The sequence below is a fragment of the Sardina pilchardus genome, chromosome 20 (genome assembly GCF_963854185.1).
Source record: "Sardina pilchardus chromosome 20, fSarPil1.1, whole genome shotgun sequence".
NCBI classification, from domain to species: Eukaryota; Metazoa; Chordata; class Actinopteri; order Clupeiformes; family Clupeidae; genus Sardina; species Sardina pilchardus.
This window is the reverse complement of record NC_085013.1, coordinates 5,939,994-5,959,433: the sequence shown is the minus strand read 5'-3', so window position 1 is coordinate 5,959,433 and position 19,440 is coordinate 5,939,994. Positions and strand designations below refer to the sequence as shown.

The 19,440-nt window shown below is 45.8% G+C and overlaps 1 protein-coding gene across 1 annotated transcript; it reads left to right on the top strand.

The window, feature by feature from the left end:
• Positions 1-58: 58 nt before the first annotated feature.
• Positions 59-19,109, top strand: dcaf5 (ddb1 and cul4 associated factor 5). The gene is made up of 9 exons (XM_062523734.1): positions 59-504; positions 2,088-2,231; positions 2,844-2,880; positions 3,410-3,549; positions 4,038-4,167; positions 10,887-11,100; positions 15,003-15,069; positions 15,533-15,660; positions 17,468-19,109. The coding sequence occupies exons 1-9, from the start codon at positions 297-299 to the stop codon at positions 19,058-19,060; spliced, it is 2,661 nt and encodes an 886-aa protein (XP_062379718.1). The 5' UTR covers positions 59-296; the 3' UTR covers positions 19,061-19,109.
• The last annotated feature ends 331 nt before the right edge of the window (positions 19,110-19,440 follow it).

The window sequence follows — 19,440 nt, the reverse complement described above, 5'->3', positions numbered from 1 at the left end:
GACTCGGGTCAGCTGGCTTGATGATGTCACGGGCAGAGGAAGAGGATCTCATCGGAGCAGGAAGCGAATGGCTGCACGACTCCAGAGAAACGCAACCAAGTCCTTTTCATATTTCAGATTTTTTGTCTCGCCAACATGTAGTTGAGTAGACACCAGGGCCAAACGTTAGTGGGCAGGAATGTATCTTACATTTGTGTAGACGCATCGGATGTCAGCTGTCGTACAGATTTCTGTAACTTAGAAGCGGAGTAGCCAGCAGGCGCACCATAGTTGGCAAACAGAACCGAGGGGCCAAGATGAAGGAGGTAATGGGTTGTGGCATGAGATCGTCGGTGGGGTTCCTGTCCCAAAGGAAAATCACCGGGCACACTTTTATGAAGGAGGAATTCCAGCGACGTAGACTGGGTGGTTGCACCAGCCTATACAAAAAAGACCTGCTGGGCCATTTTGGATGCGTGAACGCTATAGAGTTCTCCAACAATGGAGGAGAGTGGCTTGTGTCCGGTACGTTTGGCATGTCTTCCGTTTGTATGCAACGCTATGTGTTGATGAACTTAGCGTTAGCCACTTTTGCATATGTGCACTTGATGTTTCTGTAAAGTGACAATTATAGCTCTGTTGGCCCTGGTCATAATAAGCAGCTAGCAGTAGTTGGCAATTTGCAACTTGTTTGTTGTGACAGACGCACAAAGAGTGATCATTGTAGCTAAGCACAGGCCATCCCACTAGTAACGTTACGCCTATTTGCTGCAGGGGTTTATGAAGGCAATTGCATATAACATTGCTAGCACTGTAAATCGAAATATGACAAGCTGATTGCTAGCGCTAACGTTTGAAACCTTCACCACGCAGTTGTGGGGTCTCTAGAGATTGACCAAGTCGAGTATGAGAGTAGCCATTGCGTCTTAATCCAACTCTCGCTGTATTGTTTGATCTCGAGAGAGATGATAGTTTGATTAAAATACAAATGGTGTCTGATGCGATTCAACTGAAGAGATCGGATTACCAGTCCACGAAGTATTGATTTAATTGTCCGGTGTGTGCTCACACTAGTTCCAGCTTGGGCCACTTCCTTTTTAGATTAGAGAGGAGCCATGAACATCAAGCAATTGGTTGGCCGTATTGACGACCATGGACTCTGTTACTGAAGTATGCTCAGTAGGAGGAGGTTTGTTGAGATCAGCTGTTGCGTTTGGGAGGCCTACAATTAATAGCATGATCCAAGCTGCAGCCTTAGGTGTAGCTGATGTGCACATCTAGGCACGTAGAAATGTATGATTCATAGTTTGACACTAATCTCAAGTCCATTGATTCTTGAAGACCTCCCAGTACTTCGAGGCAGGAGACGTAGCCTAGGTCTGTTTTCTTATTGAGAGTTGAATTGTCTAGTGGCAATACAGTAATTGCACAACTATGTAGCTAGAAAACTGTTTCAAGATCAGACAAGACACATCTCAGGGAAACAAACTAATGCAATTTGTCTTGATAATGAAGTTGTTATTATAGAGAATTAGGTCATGTACCTCTGGAGCTGTGAAACTAGCCTTTAGTATTCACCTACATTCCCCTCTTAATATCAGGACCTGAAGAACTTAAAAGCCTTAATACCTAAACAAACAGTTTAGTCACCTGTGGAACTGTTTACATTTATTTGGCCTCTTGGTTGGACAGAGCTTGTCTAACTTGTAATCACATGGGATGTAATCCCTGGTTTCCATCAGAACACATAAAGCCCATAATAAGCCGGTTAAATCTGTATAGCATTGCGTCTTTGAACCACAGCGCTGTAAATGACACTGGTCAATATAACTGACATGTTCTGTCTACCAGTAGGCCTAGCCACAGCAGTAAACTAGATCAGAGCTTAAGTCAGGCACTGCAGAACTGCATCTACTGTTCCAGGTTATAATTATTTTAAGTGGACCAGGAATGTGGCCCAAAGGCCCATCCACCCCCCTACCTCCTCAGGCCAGGCTGGGAGGATAGGACTTGAAAAGTAAAATTTTGAGTTGTGTTGGTAGTTGGTAACACATCACAGGTTTGAATTGAAAGTGAATCTCTCTTGTTCCCCTTGTTGTGCGTCTCAGGTGGGGATGATCGCAGGGTGCTGCTGTGGCACATGGAGAAGGCCATCCACTCTCGCGCCAAGCCACTCAAGCTGAAGGGAGAGCACCTGTCCAACATCTTCTGCCTGGCCTTCGACAGCACCAACAAGAAGGTGTTCTCTGGAGGTAAGCGTGGCAAGCAGGCTCCATGTTTGGACTTGACGCAAAGGTGGACGTTTGATATTAGCCAAGAGGAATCTGGACTTGATGCGTTTGTACTACCTTGATACTTCGAATGAAATCTACCTTTACCCTGTTCTGCAATAGTTGCTCTTCAGCATGTTAAAATGAATAGCACTTCTCTGAGAGTGACTCGCTCTGACAATTAGTGTTGGATTTCATCAAGAGTTTACTGTGATATCAGACATTACTGTGAAGTGGACCTCTAGCACATTATCAGTTTAATGTAGGGGTGTCAACGGAAGTTTTTTGCATAAAAGTTTTAAGCATCTATTTATAGGTGAATTACAGCTTCTCACACAGTCCCTGTTTTGTATTAAAGTTCACAGAATGAAAACCAGTGACGCATAGTTCTTGTTTTGGGGTTTTATTTAGGATTAGGATTTAGGTTTATGAAGGACCAATTCCAGTTGGTTTTCTATCTGTGTAGCTCCCCAGGTCAAGAATAACTGACACAGTTTGAAGACTGCAAAGATCTCTGCACAGAAGGGACAGAAGGGACTCTTAACTGACTTTTTTTTCTCTAATCTGTTTTTTTCTTCTCCTCCATGCGCGTAGGGAATGATGAGCAGGTGATCCTTCATGATGTTGAGAGGTGAGTGGAAGCATAAGCTGGCAGATATGAAGCACTGTACAAAGAGGCTACCGCTTGAAAAGCTTGAGTTATGTTTAGAGCATGCAAACCAGGGGGTCAGGATTTGACTGATTAGCTTCGCCGATTAGCAAGGCACTTCCTCGTCGCCATTTTCCAGAAATACATCATCTCCGGTGCCGTTTTCCTCATGCTGATTGGTGGCTCCACTCTCAGCTCATGCACGAGCTTAGTGTGGGCACGAGCTCTCCTTCTGTACCTTACGTCAATCAGTAACCTGGCACTTAATTGGCTAAGTAAAACGGCACCGGAAACAAGCCCCTTGAAACGCCATGTTGAAGCCTGAAAAAATTGTTTAATTTTGGCAATTTTCACTAGCCTAGCATTCCCATTGAAATGAATGGGGGCGGGACTTGTTCACTTTCTCCAGTTCTTATAATACCTCCATGACGCAAACAGATTAATGTCCAGTTCTTGTTGACACTGACGTGGTGTTTAACCCAACTGATCTATCTCCTTCATGCCACATCAGAGGCGAGACTCTCAACGTGTTCCTCCACGATGACGCAGTGTACGGCCTGTCCGTCAGCCCCGTAAACGACAATGTGTTTGCCAGCTCTGCCGATGATGGTCGAGTTCTCATCTGGGATACTCGGGAGCCCCCACATGGAGGTATGCACATCATCAGCTTCCTCCCAGTCTTTAGGTTTGCATAACGTCAGTCTGGGTTGCATAACGCTCCATCACAACCTCCTCCATGCCACCATTATCAGCCTTGTGTACAGTGTGTTACTTTACCTCATCTTGCCTTGTCCTGCATTTACTCTAATATGGTCTTATGCAGCTTTTGTGTCCCTCACGGGATCAAAAGAGTATATATACTTTGTGTAAGTAGCATAGCAACAGAGTCTGTTATTTGTTTAATGGACCAATTGTTTGATTGACTCCACGTTTGTAAAATAGACATAAATATACATCTATCTATACATCAACATAAATAAAATGCATATAAACAAAATTCAAATTGTGTTTGTAGCAGATTCAGTGTTGCTAACAGTGTTTGTTGAAATTAAGTGTAGCAAAAGGCTGTGGCTCGCTTGCTCTTTGGACACACAGTGTGTTCCCTGTGACTGAGTGTAGAACTTTGTTGTGTGTTCCAGAACCCTTCTGTTTGGCGAGTTACACCTCGGCGTTCCACAGCGTGATGTTCAACCCGGCGGAACCTCGGCTGCTGGCCACCGCCAACTCTAAAGAGGGAGTGGGCCTCTGGGACATCCGCAAACCACGCAGGTGTGGACACACACACACACACACACACACACACACACACACACCAACACCTTGACACATCTGGTTTTACATTTTAGTGGAATGGGATCTCCCAGTCACTTCAATTATACAGTAACTAAATATTATAAACTGTACCTATACCAAAGTCAATACCAATCAGTAAACATGCACTTGTACGTATACACATACACACACACACACACACAAACACTCATATTGTACCCTGCCATGCTTAGTTATATCAGAAGTGACGACTGTAGATAATTGCGAGTGTAGATGAGAAAGGGCTCTGCACTGTGCACTCATTCACACATCCGATACCCCCATAGATGAACTCACACTAGAACCAACAAATCCGGCGGTAGCATCATCACATTTACACTCCATTCACACTGGATGTGTGGTGTGTGCATGCTGGCTGTGTTACCTGTCTGTTGCATTGCCTGTCATTTCAGCACCCATGTTAATAGGTTAGAGCTTGCACGCTGCCTTTGTGAGGTGCACAAAAATTAATTTGCATTAATTAATTAATTGGCATATTGATATGAATACCATCAACATTGCATTGCTGAAACCTACTACTGATGTTTGGAAGTCTCTAGACTGTGACAGACATCAAAATGTTCTGCAAATTTCAGCAGTTGCATGTTATCAGAGTGGAACGAAATACACTATAATTAATATATACCCGTAACAGAAAGCTGCCATTGTCTTTGCTGTAATCAAATTATGTCGACCATTTTTAAAATTAGGTGCAGGCAGAGCCATTGAAAGCCATTCTCTACCACTCTGGGTGAGAGCAGTACTTATCTACAGCTCTCTCTCCCTTTCCCCCCAAACAAGGGTAGTGCAATTATGTTGTATAGTAGTTATCATAGTGTTATCAAGGGGTATCATACACGTGTGAACACGGGGCTGGCAGCGGCTGTTCCTGGTGTGAATAGGCTTAGGCTACACACACCCCAACAGCAGCCGTGATGGAGCACACACCCCCCAGAGGAGTAGTTCTGTGGAGTAGATGTGCACTAACACACACACACACACACACACACACACACAAACACATCTGAAAACATTCTAGCTTATGTATTACAGGCCTGCTAACAAGATAATACAGAATAGAGATCGCTAAGACATGTGACCAATGTCATCAAAACACAAAGAATTATGGGTAGGTTTGGCTCGCCTGATGCCAGCCCATGTAAACTAGTGTTCTGGGTCTATGATCTGGCATGATAATAATGAAAACTAAGCGTGAAAAAATTGTGTGAAAAACAGAACATAATCTTGCGCTTCCTTACTGCTGCTATCCATGCCATTCCTCGCCTTTTTGTCACCTCTGAAACATGGCGTGTACTATTATTTTTCCACGCTGGAAAATGATAAAAGATAAGCTTCATGTTACTCTAATGAATTTTATAACACAGCAGGTGAACGGCATTTCAACAACTGCACTTCGTTATTCCCGCACGTCAGTAAAACAACTTAAATTTTGGGCCACCTATTCCCAAAATGCGTTGCGTTTTACGTCACGTTCTCAATCTCTATTGCCAGTGTATATGAGTAATGTGCAATGCACTCACAAGCACATCTGAACTCAATACATCAGCGATCAATATATCATAAAACACCGTTTTGTCAGAGCTGTGCACCATTGTACATTTTTTTTATACATTCTGACATTCCTGTCTGTCAGGTCACATATACTGTATTGCAGAGATGGGAGTAAGTCACACATATGCAAGTCTCAAGCAAGTCTCAAGTCTCAAGCAAGTCCCAAGTCGTTTTTGTGAGGGTCGAGTCAAGTCAAGTCAAGTCATAGCTTAGGTCGAGTCAAGTCAAGTCAAGTCATAGCTTAGGTCAAGCAAGTCACAAGTCAAGTCATATAATAAGCTGGAAGACAACCGTCTTAAAACTTGAAGAGACGGCAGCCTACGTTTTATGTAGCCCTCCTTTGCACAAAAGGGCTAACAAATAGAAGAAGGGAATATAAGGCTAAAGAATAATTATAAATGCTCACTAGGACCAGCAGGATCAGAATTACTAGGAACGACTACAGGGCCTGGTGTACCAAACAATAATTACCAGACAGAGTACTCAACACGGTAGTTTATCATGGGAACAGCAGCAAACCACTTCCTTTTATTTACAACCATTTTTTCGATATGTTGCAAAAGACAAAAGACAAAGAAGTGCAAGAAGGAATGAACTTGAACAAATACAACTTCTATGTCCACTACTCCTTCAAAAAGGCCTCACTCTCTCATACTGTATGTTGTGAATGTGTGTGTGTGTGTGTGTGTGTGTGTGTGGGGGGGAGAGAGAGAGAGAGAGAGAGAGAGAATGTGTGTTTAGCTCATGTTTTCATTGCATAATATTCCATTAATAAATACCATACGGAAATGAAATGGAGACACTTCTATGTTAGGCTATATACTACGATTTACTCTTGAAAGTGGCCCATTTCTCATTTATGTCATACATCTCTCATACTTTTACATACATTTACAGTAATAGGGTTTGTGCATGTTGTTTGGCTGTTATACTTTATATAATGATTTAATAAAAATAAAAGCAGCTAGCGCTAACAAACTAACATTGCTGTGGTAGACCAGGGATGGGCAACTTTCATGACTAAGAGGGCCACAATTTTATATCATCGTTATCAGAGGGCCAAATGTGGCTGCGCACTTTCGCACATCTGACATGAGAGAAGCTACAAAATAATTCTGAATAAGAATAAAATATATATAACAATATTTAATTTTTTTCATGCTCAAATGCATTTTTAATAGGCCTATGCATTCCCTAACGACAAATACAAGTATTTTACAGCCACATGAGTGAAATGTATTAATTTCAGTGCAAAGGGCTCACATAAATCACCATTCAATGATAGCACAAAACTGAAAACCAGTTAGTGCAACATAGCCTCATATTCAATGTATTTATGCTCCCACTCCATTTTTAAGAATGTATCACATTTCCTAACGTCCATGGTGAGAGTACAGAGATGTGATACAACATCCATCGCATCTGTAGCCTAGCCTACTCTCATCCAACACAAAGAAGTAGCCTACTTGCAGTCATGCATGATTTGTCTCAGCTTCCCCTCGACATTAGCCTATCGAGAATGTCAACAATTATGTGCGTCGGGACAAAGACCGTTTCAAAGTTTTTCTCTCCACCAAGGAGGTTATGTTTTCATTGGAGTCTGTTGGTTTGTCTGTATATGTTTGTTTGTTCGCAAGATAACTAAAAAAGTTATGGATGGATGCAAGAGGAGGTGATGTGTTCGCTTGGAGGAGGTTTGCGCACTAGATTTGCACACTAGATTTTGGACTAGCAACTAGCGCTAGCTAGACCTGATCTGCCCCTATCTGCCAAGTGAATCAATCTGGCAATTTCAGATAAGCTACCTTATTTCAGTCAAATTGTCTGTTATTTGATAGGCGGGATCAATGTGAAACTAAGTCAACATGATAAAACTTAATGTGGTGCAAACAGTAAGCTCTTGTCACGTTTTACTGATGGAGATGGGATGTTAGCTCTGCCAGCTAACGTTAGATTAAAAATAATGTGAAATTAGCTAGAGACATTTCTTACTTTTCTTTGTGTAGTCGGAAATGGCCGATAACATTTGACGTGGTGCTGGATGTGTCGGATATTTTTGCGCTGCACACCTTGCACTCGGCGAATCGTTTCTTTTGTTGAGTTGAATAGTCTTTAAATCCAAATTTTATGATTTTGGGAACGCTGGCTGCTGCAATAGCAGCAGAACTGGTAACAGCTTCCACCTTCTAAACCCCGACCGCTCTACTGTAGATGGCGGGCGCGTCACCTAGCACCTAGTAGAGAGGTTGCCAGGTTCGCCCACATGCAACAGGAAATATCCAATCGAAAATCGTTTTTATTATTATTATTCACCAATTAACCAGGACAGCAATGACTTGTCGAGTCATTGCATGCAAGTCTAAGTCAAGTCTCAAGTCATGAGTAGCAAGTCCAAGTCAAGTCAAGTCTTTTCTCACTGTTGATCAAGCAAGTCACAAGTCCTCAATCTGGCGACTTAAGTCTGACTCGAGTCAAGTCACTAGACTCGAGTCCCCCATCTCTGCTGTATTGTAGATCCCAAATAGGCTATGACCACTAATAACAACAACTAGTTCAGCACATGTGCATGTAATAACACAAACGATGAAATGAAACCAATTTGTATTATGAGGGAGGACCATTCAGCAGGGAACCAGTATAGTGCATTTTGACCTACATGACATTAGTCATTGAAAATAATAATAAAAAAACTAAACGATATTTGTCCAAATGCAATCAGACTCAAGCTAGCAGAGCAGAATGAGGGCATCACACTTACTCAGAACAGCACTTTCATGCATAAACATGATTTGTTAATTTGTTTATTTTTAAACAAATTACATGTTTTATGCACTTAGAGCTTCTGAGGAGAGCGATACAACACAACAAAATGTGCTGTAAACCTGATTACAGTTTTTCTCAGTTGGGTGCATTTCTTGAATCATAATGCACATTTGCACAACCGTTAGTGAATTCCTGAAACAATTAGTGCAAACTGCACCGCATTGTACAACCTGCAAAAGCGTGTATCTTGCTGAAAGTGCTTAGTTTATGGCTCAAAAGCAAATATTTATGCCAATGAAACGGTCAGTGCAATCAGAGTAAGTCATGCTGCCATTGTTTATGAACAAGATCGGCAAACTGTTTTGTCTTGTGGTCAATATGACTGTTTACTTTGTAAGTATTTTCTAATGAACAACGTGCAAGGCATCACTACTTTCTATTCCAAAACTACAAAGTTAAACATTATTGTGTGTGGAGGGATTGATTGAAAAACAGTGGATATGCATTTTTAACTGTTTAAAGACATTGTGACTGTATAAAGACGATCAAGGCGGCCCCAGCCGTGGCGCAACTGGCTGGGGCACCTGCACCGCACGCCGGCGACCCGGGTTTGATTCCCGCCCCGTGGTCCTTTCCGGATCCCACCCCGACTCTCTCACCCATTCGCTTCCTGTCTCTCTCTACTGTCCTGTCAAAATAAAAGGCACAAAAGCCCAAAAAATATACTTTAAAAAAAAAACAGCATTGTGTACATGTACAAATGACCAATATACCATAAGTGTTCTAAGATAATAGACAATTTCCAGTGTATGTGAATAGTGCACAATGTACTCACAAGCACAGCTGAACTCCACACATCAATGATCAATATATCATAAAACACCCTTTGGTCAGAGCTGTGCACCACTGTACATTTTTTCTATACATCCTGGCATTCCTGTCACTGTCAGGTCACATATATGTAGTATATCCTAAATAGGCTATGACCACTAATAACAACAACTAGTTCAACACATTTGCATGTAATGACACAAGCGATGAAATGAAGCCAAATTGTTCTATGAGGGAGGACTATTCGGCAGGGAACCAGTGTAGTGCATTTTGACCTACATGACATTAATAAATAAGTAAATAAATAAAAACGAGATTTCTACAAAATCAGTTGCATGGATGTAGGAGCAGGAGCATGTTGCTTCACATCAAACAGTCTGTAAATATTTTGAAACTAAGGAGACCAACTGCTGGACTTTTGAGAATAAGATGTCACCTTCTGGCTCAGAACGCAACATTCTGTGGTCCTCTTAATCATGCTTTTGTTCCATGATGCATCCAGTGTGGCCGTCCTTGACTGTAGGCAGTTCCGTATTAGCACCTGGACTTTTCTACTTTGGAACCATAATGTGGAAATGCGTGCCTTTCCAGATGTGCAAGCTGCCCACGCCATATGCACTAATGCACCCATGTATCCTCATTGACGCTGGCTCGAACCTTGAAGTTGGAACGTCCCTCTAGGGTGTCTAGTATTATGACATGTACTGTGAGATTTCCTTTTTTTACAACAAGCAACACTAATTTAGCAGCACTAATCTAGGCAAAATGTAGGAGACAATAGCACACACAATATGCATTTTGATGCAAGAAAACTAAGTAGAACTGATGTAGTTTCCTTTGTAAACACCAGATGGCACCAGTGTCCGAGAAAGAGCTGTAGTTCCATCCATACAGCAAGCACACATGGCCTTGCCTGAGTTTCAGGTTTTGAAATGAATTGGACAATAAAGCTGATACGCCATCATATGATGTTCCTCAGTGGCACCAGTCATAACATGTCAAAGGGACACAGGATTGAGCTGCGCCTTGTTTTTAGTCCTTTGAAGTACTCTGATGCACCAGTCAAAGTGAGACTTCAGAACTGAGGGCCTAAAAGTTAGACAAGTTGCTGGACATTTTTATATTCTTTATAAATAAACATACAAGGCTCTGCAGACAAATGTGCGAAAGGTGCAAAAAGGACCTTGCTTGAGACTTTTTGGCCCTCTGTGTGTGGGTCCTCTGTGTGCGAGCTATTTTGGCTAGTCATAACATCACAGATAAGCAGATAAGTTTCTCCCTGAGTTTCTCACATCAGTTATTCAGCTGAAGCTTTTTGTTAAAAAAAAAAAATAGTCACAGCACAACTCCCATGTCTTTTAAACGAAATCAGCCCATTTGACATCATTTTTTTAGTCACAGCGCAACTCCCCTTGTCTTCAACCCATCCTTATTGGGAACTTTTCTCTGTCTGTCTCCCGCTCTCTTCCTCCTCTCTCTCTCTCTCCCCCTCTCGCTCTCTCGCTCCATAGTTCCCTGTTGCGTTACGGCGGGAGTATGTCGTTGCAGAGCGCCATGAGCGTGCGCTTCAACAGCACGGGCACTCAGCTGCTGGCGCTGCGCAGGCGTCTGCCCCCCGTGCTCTACGAGCTGCACTCGCGCCTGCCCAGCTTCCAGTTCGACAACCAGGGCTACTTCAACTCCTGCACCATGAAGAGCTGCTGCTTCGCCGGCGACAGAGACCAGGTGAGAGGGTGAAAAGGCCAATACACACAACGAGCACCAACACACACTCACTCTTACACTCTTACACAATACACTTTCTCACTCACTCACTCACTCACTCACTCACTCACTCACTCACTCACTCACACATACACACTCACTCACACACACTCACTCACACACTCACTCACACACTCACAGACACCACACACTCGTTTAAACACACACAGTCACAGTAAAGTACACCACAATCGACCTAATTCTGTCATATTGTTGATGTTGTGTATTGTTATTGACATTTGCACAGTTACCATCAGTTGCACTTAGGTGAGCAATAGCTTGACCACATGGAAGCAACATAGATATGCTGTGTTAATAGCAGCCATCATGCGCACGCTGATTCAGACACTCTTGTGCAACCACCCGCAGGCACTTTTAACACCAAAGGTCAATTTATTAAGGTTGTTAAAACAGCTCATCCAAATACTTTATGTGGCTAAAGAATCCCTTACATCAGTGTAGGAAATGGTGAAATCTTGATGATTAGGAATTTAACCGTCATGGCTGCTGTCATCGCTGCACACCCACGACCAGACGGAACCCGGGCCAAAATAAGCTGGGAATTTCAGCAGCTGGATATTTTTAAACGTAAAAAAATGCAGTCATTCTTGGACACTGCAGACAATTTCTCTCTCCCCTCTTTCTTTCTCTCTCACTTGCTCTCTCGCTCTATCTCTGTTTCTCTAGCTTTCTTTCTCTCTTTGTCACTGACACATACTCCCTCAGATATCCACACAGACAGACTCACTCGCCCTCAACAACCATCCACTGACAACCAGATGTTTTTAACCAAGAAAAGCCATGTCATTGTTGCAGGATGTTGACACCAGTTCAGAACCACACACGCTCAATGCCATTCCCTTTCTCCAAATGTATACACATCTACTCTTGTACACATGTCTCACATTCCATTTGTCTCATTTCCATCCATTCCATTCTCATTTGTCTTTACGCATAACATTTAAACACAAATAAGCCCCCCCCCCTTTCACTCACTCTCTCACTTGCTAGTGGACTAACTAGTTACTAACTAGCCCTCTCTTCGTACTTAACTTTTCATGAATGAGACTTCAGACACACACACACACACACACACACACACAAATACATAGACACAGATACATGCGTACATGAAGACACTCGTAGTCTGTCTCACATCCACATGCATAAAAGCTCTTCCACAGACATGAGCTCATCCTGGAGACATGCTTGTTGGCACAGCTGAATTCTGGGTAATTGACTTCCTGTGGCCTCCACGCAACCAGAGCATTTGAAATCTCCCCAAGGACCGAGGGAGCACAAATAAACAGTCAGAGAAGGAGAGGAGGAGAAGGAGGGGAGGAGAGGGGAGGGGAGGGGAATTGTGGTTAAAGTGGAAGGTGAGGAAAAAGGGAGAGTTGGGGGAGTAAAAGAATGAGAGAGGGAGACTGTGAAGAGTGAGAAAGGTCAGGAGTGATTAGACACTGTGGGCTTTGTGTCTGAAGTTTTATGAGGAAGTGTGTGTGTGTGTGTGTGTGTGTGTGTGTGTGTGTGTGTGTGTGTGTGTGTGTGTGTGTGTGTGTGTGTGTGTGTGTGTGTGTGTGTGTGTGTGTGTGTGTGTGTGTGTGTGTGTGTGTGTGTGTGTGTGTGTGTGTGTGTGTGTGTGTGTGTGTGTGTGTGTGTGTGTGTGTGTGTGTGTGTGTGTGTGTGTGTGTGTGTGTGTGTGTGTGTGTGTGATGGTGTTGGGACCCACATATGTGAAAGTAGTGTTTTGAGGCGGTCGTTTAGTGAATGTGTGTGTGTTCAGTCACACCCTCACAGACATAGCCATATAAGTGAGTGAAATTTGTTTGTTTGATGAGTAGGTGGGGAGTAGTTTGGTGATGGTGTGTTCTTGTACACCCAGAAATACAGTATAAGTGTGTGTTTACAAGTTTGTAAATTGGTATGCACACTCTACGTTTTACCGTTGTGTGTGTGTGTGTGTGTCTGTGTGTGTATGTGAGTGTATGTATGTGTGTGTGTGTGTGTGTGTGGCAAGCTGTCAGGGTGGGCTTATTCTTTGGTCTGTTCTGTAGGGGGAGGGAACTAATGAGAGTATCCAGGTGTAGCCAAGGCACGTTGTGACGCCACGATATCCAGAGCTTGTTATGGTTGCCTGGCAACATATGGTAAACAGTTCAGAACGCTGGCCTGGGTCACAACGACACCAGCTCTTAATCTCTGCTTTTGTGCTTCCTGTCATCCTGCACTAAAAACTACAGCTGTGTGTCTGTGTCTGTGTCTGTGTCTGTGTGTGTGTGTGTGTGTGTGTGTGTTAATGTGTGCCCTGATGAAAAGAGGAGATGAATATGGGCATTAAACCGAGAGAAGCGACCGCGTGTATTTGTGTGCTCACAGTCACATTCATGTAACTGACCCCTGTGCTCACCCACTGAACCCGTAGCCTGTTGTCCATTCAAATGTGATGACCACTCATTTACACAGTGGGCGTTTAGCTGATTAAGGACCCTGTATCTGCCGTCAGCATAGCCCTGTCCAGCTCTCCCATTGTGTACGGCCCATGAGTCATCTCCGAGGCTGAAGGCCTGCTTCCTCTGCAATTACTTAGGTGTTTACAACCTTCACACGTTAGTGCTTTCGACTGCACTGGAACAGACATTAGCATTTTCAGCTAGCGGGAGAATCAGACTGAGGGCCATAATATTTAAGGCCATAATTGAGGAGTAGTTAGCATTGGCAAAGCAGACCTCGAGATCCGCATTTGCCAGTGTGAGTGAACTGCTCGCTAGCCAGGACCACCAGGAAACCGCTAGCTATTTATCCAAGACAATTAGATATGTAACCCTGAAGTCAACATATGTATGACTGACGACCGTGCATGCTGCATAAAAGTGCCGTGGTTAATGGCTGCTATAGTGTGTGGTGTTGGACCTGCAGTGTGCTCAGGGAGGCTTTAAAGTGGCCAGTGCAGACATGTCCTATCAGAGAGTGCATCAGCAGCCCTCCTGAGTGCCCTGCCAGCGTATCGCTGACTCAGCGCGTAGCATTAGCATCCACTGGCTTTAAGGATGCATGTCTCGACAGAACACCGCGCCTGTTACCTGGAAGGAACCTGCGTCTGTGTGTGTGTGTGTGTGAGGGAGACCGTAAAAGAGTGTGTCAAGAAAAGATTGAAGGGGGGAGAAAGTGAGAATGTGTCTATGCTAAAACCTGAACGTAATATTTATGCCCAGCTTTGTGAGGTTTTTTTTTTTGGTATCTTCAAGTGTTAATTAATTAAGTGGAGACCTGTGTGTGTGTGTGTGTGTGTGTGTGTGTGTGTGTGTGTGTGTGTGTGTGTGTGTGTGTGTGTGTGTGTGTGTGTGTGTGTGTGTGTGTGTGTGTGTGTGTGTGTGTGTGTGTGTGTGTGTGTGTGTGTGTGTGTGTGTGTGTGTGTGTGTGTGTGTGTGTGTGTGTGTGTGTGTGTGTGTGTGTGTGTGTGTGTGTGTGTGTGTGTGTGTGTGTGTGTGTGTGTGTGTGTGTGTGTGTGTGTGTGTGTGTGTCTATCCATCCAGTGGCACAGCCATTTCATTAGCCAAATGAGTGGCACAGTAAAAGCATTAACTGTCTCCCTCTGAGAGAGAGCAAGGCAGCCTCGCCCTCTCCATCTCACTAACACACTGCACCAACTGAGAGCCCCTCTCAGCAGCCCAACTCCTCACAAAGTCCCCCTTTCCCTGCTCACTGTATCCCCTCCATGACTTCATACTCTGTGTGTTTAATATGTGCAGTGCATTAAGGGGAGAGATGTAATGTGTCCAGGAAAGGAGACTATGGATTGCTTTGTGCCTTTGAAGGCCGCTGTGGCTATTAATGGTTGATCATGTGATTGTGTTTTGCAGTACATCTTGTCTGGATCTGATGACTTCAACCTCTACATGTGGAAAATCCCTAAAGACCCTGAAGCAGGTCAGATATGTGATGTGTGTGTGTGTGTGTGTGCGTGTGTGTGCGTGTGTTTGTGTGTGTGCAGTTGAAATGAAATATGTCTTTCCATTCACACACATTTCCCAAGAGTGTGAAAATATTTAGGAATCATATTTTTTTGCTGTTCAGTCTTGGATGAGGGAAAGAATGCATTTGTGTCTGTGAATAAGAGAAAGAAAGGTAGAGATACAGAGCAAAGATGGTGTGTGTGTGTGTGTGTGTGTGTGTGTGTGTGTGTGTGTGTGTGTGTGTGTGTGTGTGTGTGTGTGTGTGTGTGTGTGTGTGTGTGTGTGTGTGTGTGTGTGTGTGTGTGTGTGTGTGTGTGTGTGTGTGTGTGTGTGTGTGTGTGTGTGTGTGTGTGTGTGTGTGTGTGTGTGTGTGTGTGTGTGTGTGTGTGTGTGTGTGTGACGCTGTAATCCAAGCACTGTTCTCTGGCTCTGATCAGGAGGTCCAGGTCGTGTGGTGAACGGGGCATTCATGGTTCTGAAGGGTCATCGCTCCATCGTCAACCAGGTCCGCTTCAACCCCCACACCTACATGATCTGCTCCTCCGGGGTGGAGAAAGTCATCAAGGTCAGTCTCCTGTCACTCAAATAAAACGGTCAGTTCTTGGCCAACTAGAACTCTAATGTGTGTGACACATAATGCAGTAGGCAGTGCGTTGATACTATCACGCGCAAACTACCGGTAGCACTGATTTAATTACAAAGGGAAAGTCATTGTGCCAGTTTAATACAATGGCCATGATCTGAGTGGGCCAGCGACAGACATGGAAGTTCTCAGTAATAAACTTTCTTGGCCACAGTATTTTAGTGAAAAAAACCTGATGTTAAACTGTTATTAAAGTCTACCTCGGTCACGTTTGTCTAAATGTTAAGTGCTACTAATTACTCAACGGACTTGTGCTTCATTGTGCCAGGCAGCATGTCAATAGATGTGCGTGTGTGTGTATGTTTGTTTGTTTGTTATGAAACCGCTGTTTGTGGGAGTGTTAAGTTAGTGCACCCTCAGGCATCATGTATTTGTGTGTCTGTCTGTTTCTCTGTGTGTGTGTGTCACTGGAGTTAACACTGTGACCTGTAATCTAGTCCACATTTACACAAGTATGACATAAAGGTCCCCAGAGCTGAGAGTGGGCAGCCCTGGTTATGTGAAATAGCACATTATCTTACTCTAAACACAGAGTGTATTATTATGAATGCCTCTTCATGTCATGTCACACTCTTGCTCAGTGTGTGTGTGTGTGTGTGTTTGTGCGTGTGTGTGTGAGAGAGAGAGAGAGAGAGAGAGTGTGAGTGAGTGAGCATGTCTGAAGGACATTTTGTTGTTGAAGATAATATATTACCGTGTCATGTTGTGTGTGTATGTGAGTGTGTGTGCTTTGCTGTGTTTATGGGGACCTTGAGGGGATAATTTTGACACTGCAGTCTGTGGCAATGCACATCTTCCCCAGTGTCAGCCTGAGAGAACGATTACATAATCTCCTCCACAGGAAGTTTTATTGTTTAGCATTCTCACAAGTTACCACTGATTCTAGACACTTCGCTCACTGCAGCTAACGTGAGTTGAGCTCACCTCTTTCCCAACAAAGTGATTTGAAGGGGATTTTATATCCTAAGCCTGGTGTTTATATGTGCATGTTAATGCATGTGTGTGTGTGTGTGTGTGTGTGTGTCATTTCTGACACACCGCTGAGTGTGTGAGTGAGGTCAGCTTTCAGTCAGACAGCTATGAGTTCTTCTTCAGTTTACACACACTCACGTAGACAGACCCGACACACTCACTCTCACTCATCAGCAGACATGCCTCTGCTTGCTGAAACAAATGGGTGTGTTAATGATTTCCCTCTCCAGCCAGGTGTTCAGTGGAACTGAATTCTTTTGAATTCAATTACCTCATGATGATGGTAGCTTTCCCCCTCCCCACTCCCTACAATTGGGTATCAAAACAGGGCCCTTGGCATTTGAAAAACACTATTATTCCTTATGTCCCAGCCCCACACATGCAGTCTACATCGCACCTGTCATCTCCTACTAGGAAATGTTTGCTTTGCCTCCTGTCGGGGCTTTGTCGGGCGTGTTTTGATTAGGTGTTGTACTGGCTTGATGCTGTACAAACAGGGAGACACTTAAAGTCTTAATTGCATACCAGGGGTTCAGTCAGTTGCTTAGTGGGCTGCTTTTGTAATGGTTTGAGGAATTGACGGATTACTCTTTTTCTCTTTACTGTTTTTCTCTCTCTTTCTTTTTCTTTCTCTCGCCATCCCTTAATCCACCTCTTTCTCCTGCTTTTCTATCCCCCTCTCTCTCTCTTTCTCTCTCTTTTGTCTCTCTCTTTTTTCTTTTTTCTTTCCTTCTCTCTTTCTCTCCTCTCTCTTCAGGTGTGGAGTCCGTACCAGCAACCCGACAGTCTTGGGGACCTGGAGGGCCTGGTGGAGGACAAGTCGCGGAGCCTGTACACCCACGAGGAGTACATCAGCCTGGTGCTGAACAGCGGCAGCGGCCTGTCGCACGACTACGTCAGCCAGTCCATCCAGGAGGACCCGCGCATGATGGCCTTCTTCGACTCGCTGGTGCGCCGCGAGATCGAGGGCTGGAGCTCCGACTCGGACAGCGACCTGAGCGAGGGCGCCATCCTGCAGCTGCACGCCAGGGGGCGCCGATCGACGCGCGCCACCAACTCGGCGACGGCGGTGGTGACGGCCGCGGTAACGGCGGCCACCGCTGCTGCCGCCGCCGCCGCCGGATTGGGCGGCGGGATGCGCTCGTTACCCTCGCTGGGCATCGTCGGAGTCGCCGACGACGACGACGTCGGCCACAGCAGCAGCTCGGAGAACGCGTCGCTGCTGGTCGCCCAGTTGTCCGACGAGGAGGAAGAGGAGGAGGAGGAGGAGGAGGAAGAGGAGGTGGAGGAGGAGGAGGAGCAGGCGGACCTGGACGGCGAGGGTCTCCCCCGGCGGCGGCGTGGGGGCGCTGGCGTCCGGCGGCGCCGCTCGGCCTTCGTGCTGGACCTGGCCAACGACGACTCGGACTCGAGCAGCTTCTGGTTCAACCCGGTGCCGCGGCCGCGCTCGCCCAGCCCGCCGCTGGACCGCGCCGTCCTCTTCAGCGAGCTGCGCACGCCCTCGGCCTCGGACTCGTCCTCCTCGTCTTCCTCGTCCACCTGGAGCCCGTCGTCCTCCAGCAGCGAGAGCCACCAGCAGCAACCGCAGCAACCGCAGCCACAGCAGCCACCACCACCGCCGGCGCCAGAGGAAGAGGAGGAGGAAGAGCACCAGCAGCGCCGGCGCTCGGACACGCGCCAGCGCAACGCCGCCCGTCGGAGGCGCCGCAGCCGCATGCACCTGCCCAGCCGCGAGGCGGACGAGCGCCCGGCCGCTGCGCGCGACCTCTACCCCACGCACGACCCCTGCAGCTACCCCAAGATCACCATCGACGACCCCAGCTCCTCCTCGACGTCCTCGGGCGAGACGGCGCCCGCCGACGTGGAGGTGAGGCCGCGGAGCCGCCGGAGCCACCGTCACCACGGAGACAGCCCCACCCGGTCGCCGGGCAACCGTCCGGAGACGAGGTTCGGAGGACGGGTGTCGTCCAGGAGCCCGTCCCCTACGGACAGCGAGCTGCGGTGCATGATGCTGGCGGGAGTGAAGGATGACAAGAAACGAGAGAACGAGGGCGGAAGGAGAGAGAGAGCGGGCAAGGAGGGCTTCGCTACGTCTCGCGCGGACTTGTTGGCCTCGGAAGATCCCACGAGGAATTCCGAGGATCCCCACCAGAATCTCCCTGGAATTTCTGGCACAGCAGAAGAGCTGGCCGACGACCCAACAGACTCTAAGGCGCAGGAAGGAAGCGCGACATTGAGGGTGAGCAAACGGACTCGCCGGGGGTCACAACTTGACCCCGAGGGGTCGTCACTAGGGGCAACAGAGGGCTCAGATGAGGGAGCGCCCTCAGAGAAGAAGCTGAAGACTTGAAGACTTTGGCTTCATGTCACTTCAGACTGGCTCTCGTTTTCTAATTCGAATGGGTTTTTTTGGGGTGGGGGGGTGGGATAATAGGCACGCAGGGTTTGTACAATCTGTGTGTGTGTGTGTGTGTGTGTACATTGTGTGTGTGTGTGTGAGTGGATGTCTGGTTTTCAATTATTCCTTTAAAAGAGGAGGTCCGTTGACGTTGCTGGACTTTTTGGACACTAAAAGCAGACATAACCTGAGAACTGCTAACCACAGCTGCCAATAGTGAAAAAAAATGGTCAATTTGGCCAATTCTCTCATCTGCTTTCCTCTCACTTGTTCATTTCACGTTCGCCGTCTCCTCTGCCCTGACCCCTGAAGTGGTCAATCCTCTCTGCCAT

Coding starts and splice junctions, on each gene's coding strand:
- dcaf5 (XM_062523734.1), top strand. CDS start 297: ATGAAGGAGGTAATGGGTTGTGGCATGAGATCGTCGGTGGGGTTCCTG. Junction 2,881..3,409: donor ATCCTTCATGATGTTGAGAG/GTGAGTGGAAGC, acceptor ATGCCACATCAG/AGGCGAGACTCTCAACGTGT. Junction 15,070..15,532: donor CCCTAAAGACCCTGAAGCAG/GTCAGATATGTG, acceptor GGCTCTGATCAG/GAGGTCCAGGTCGTGTGGTG.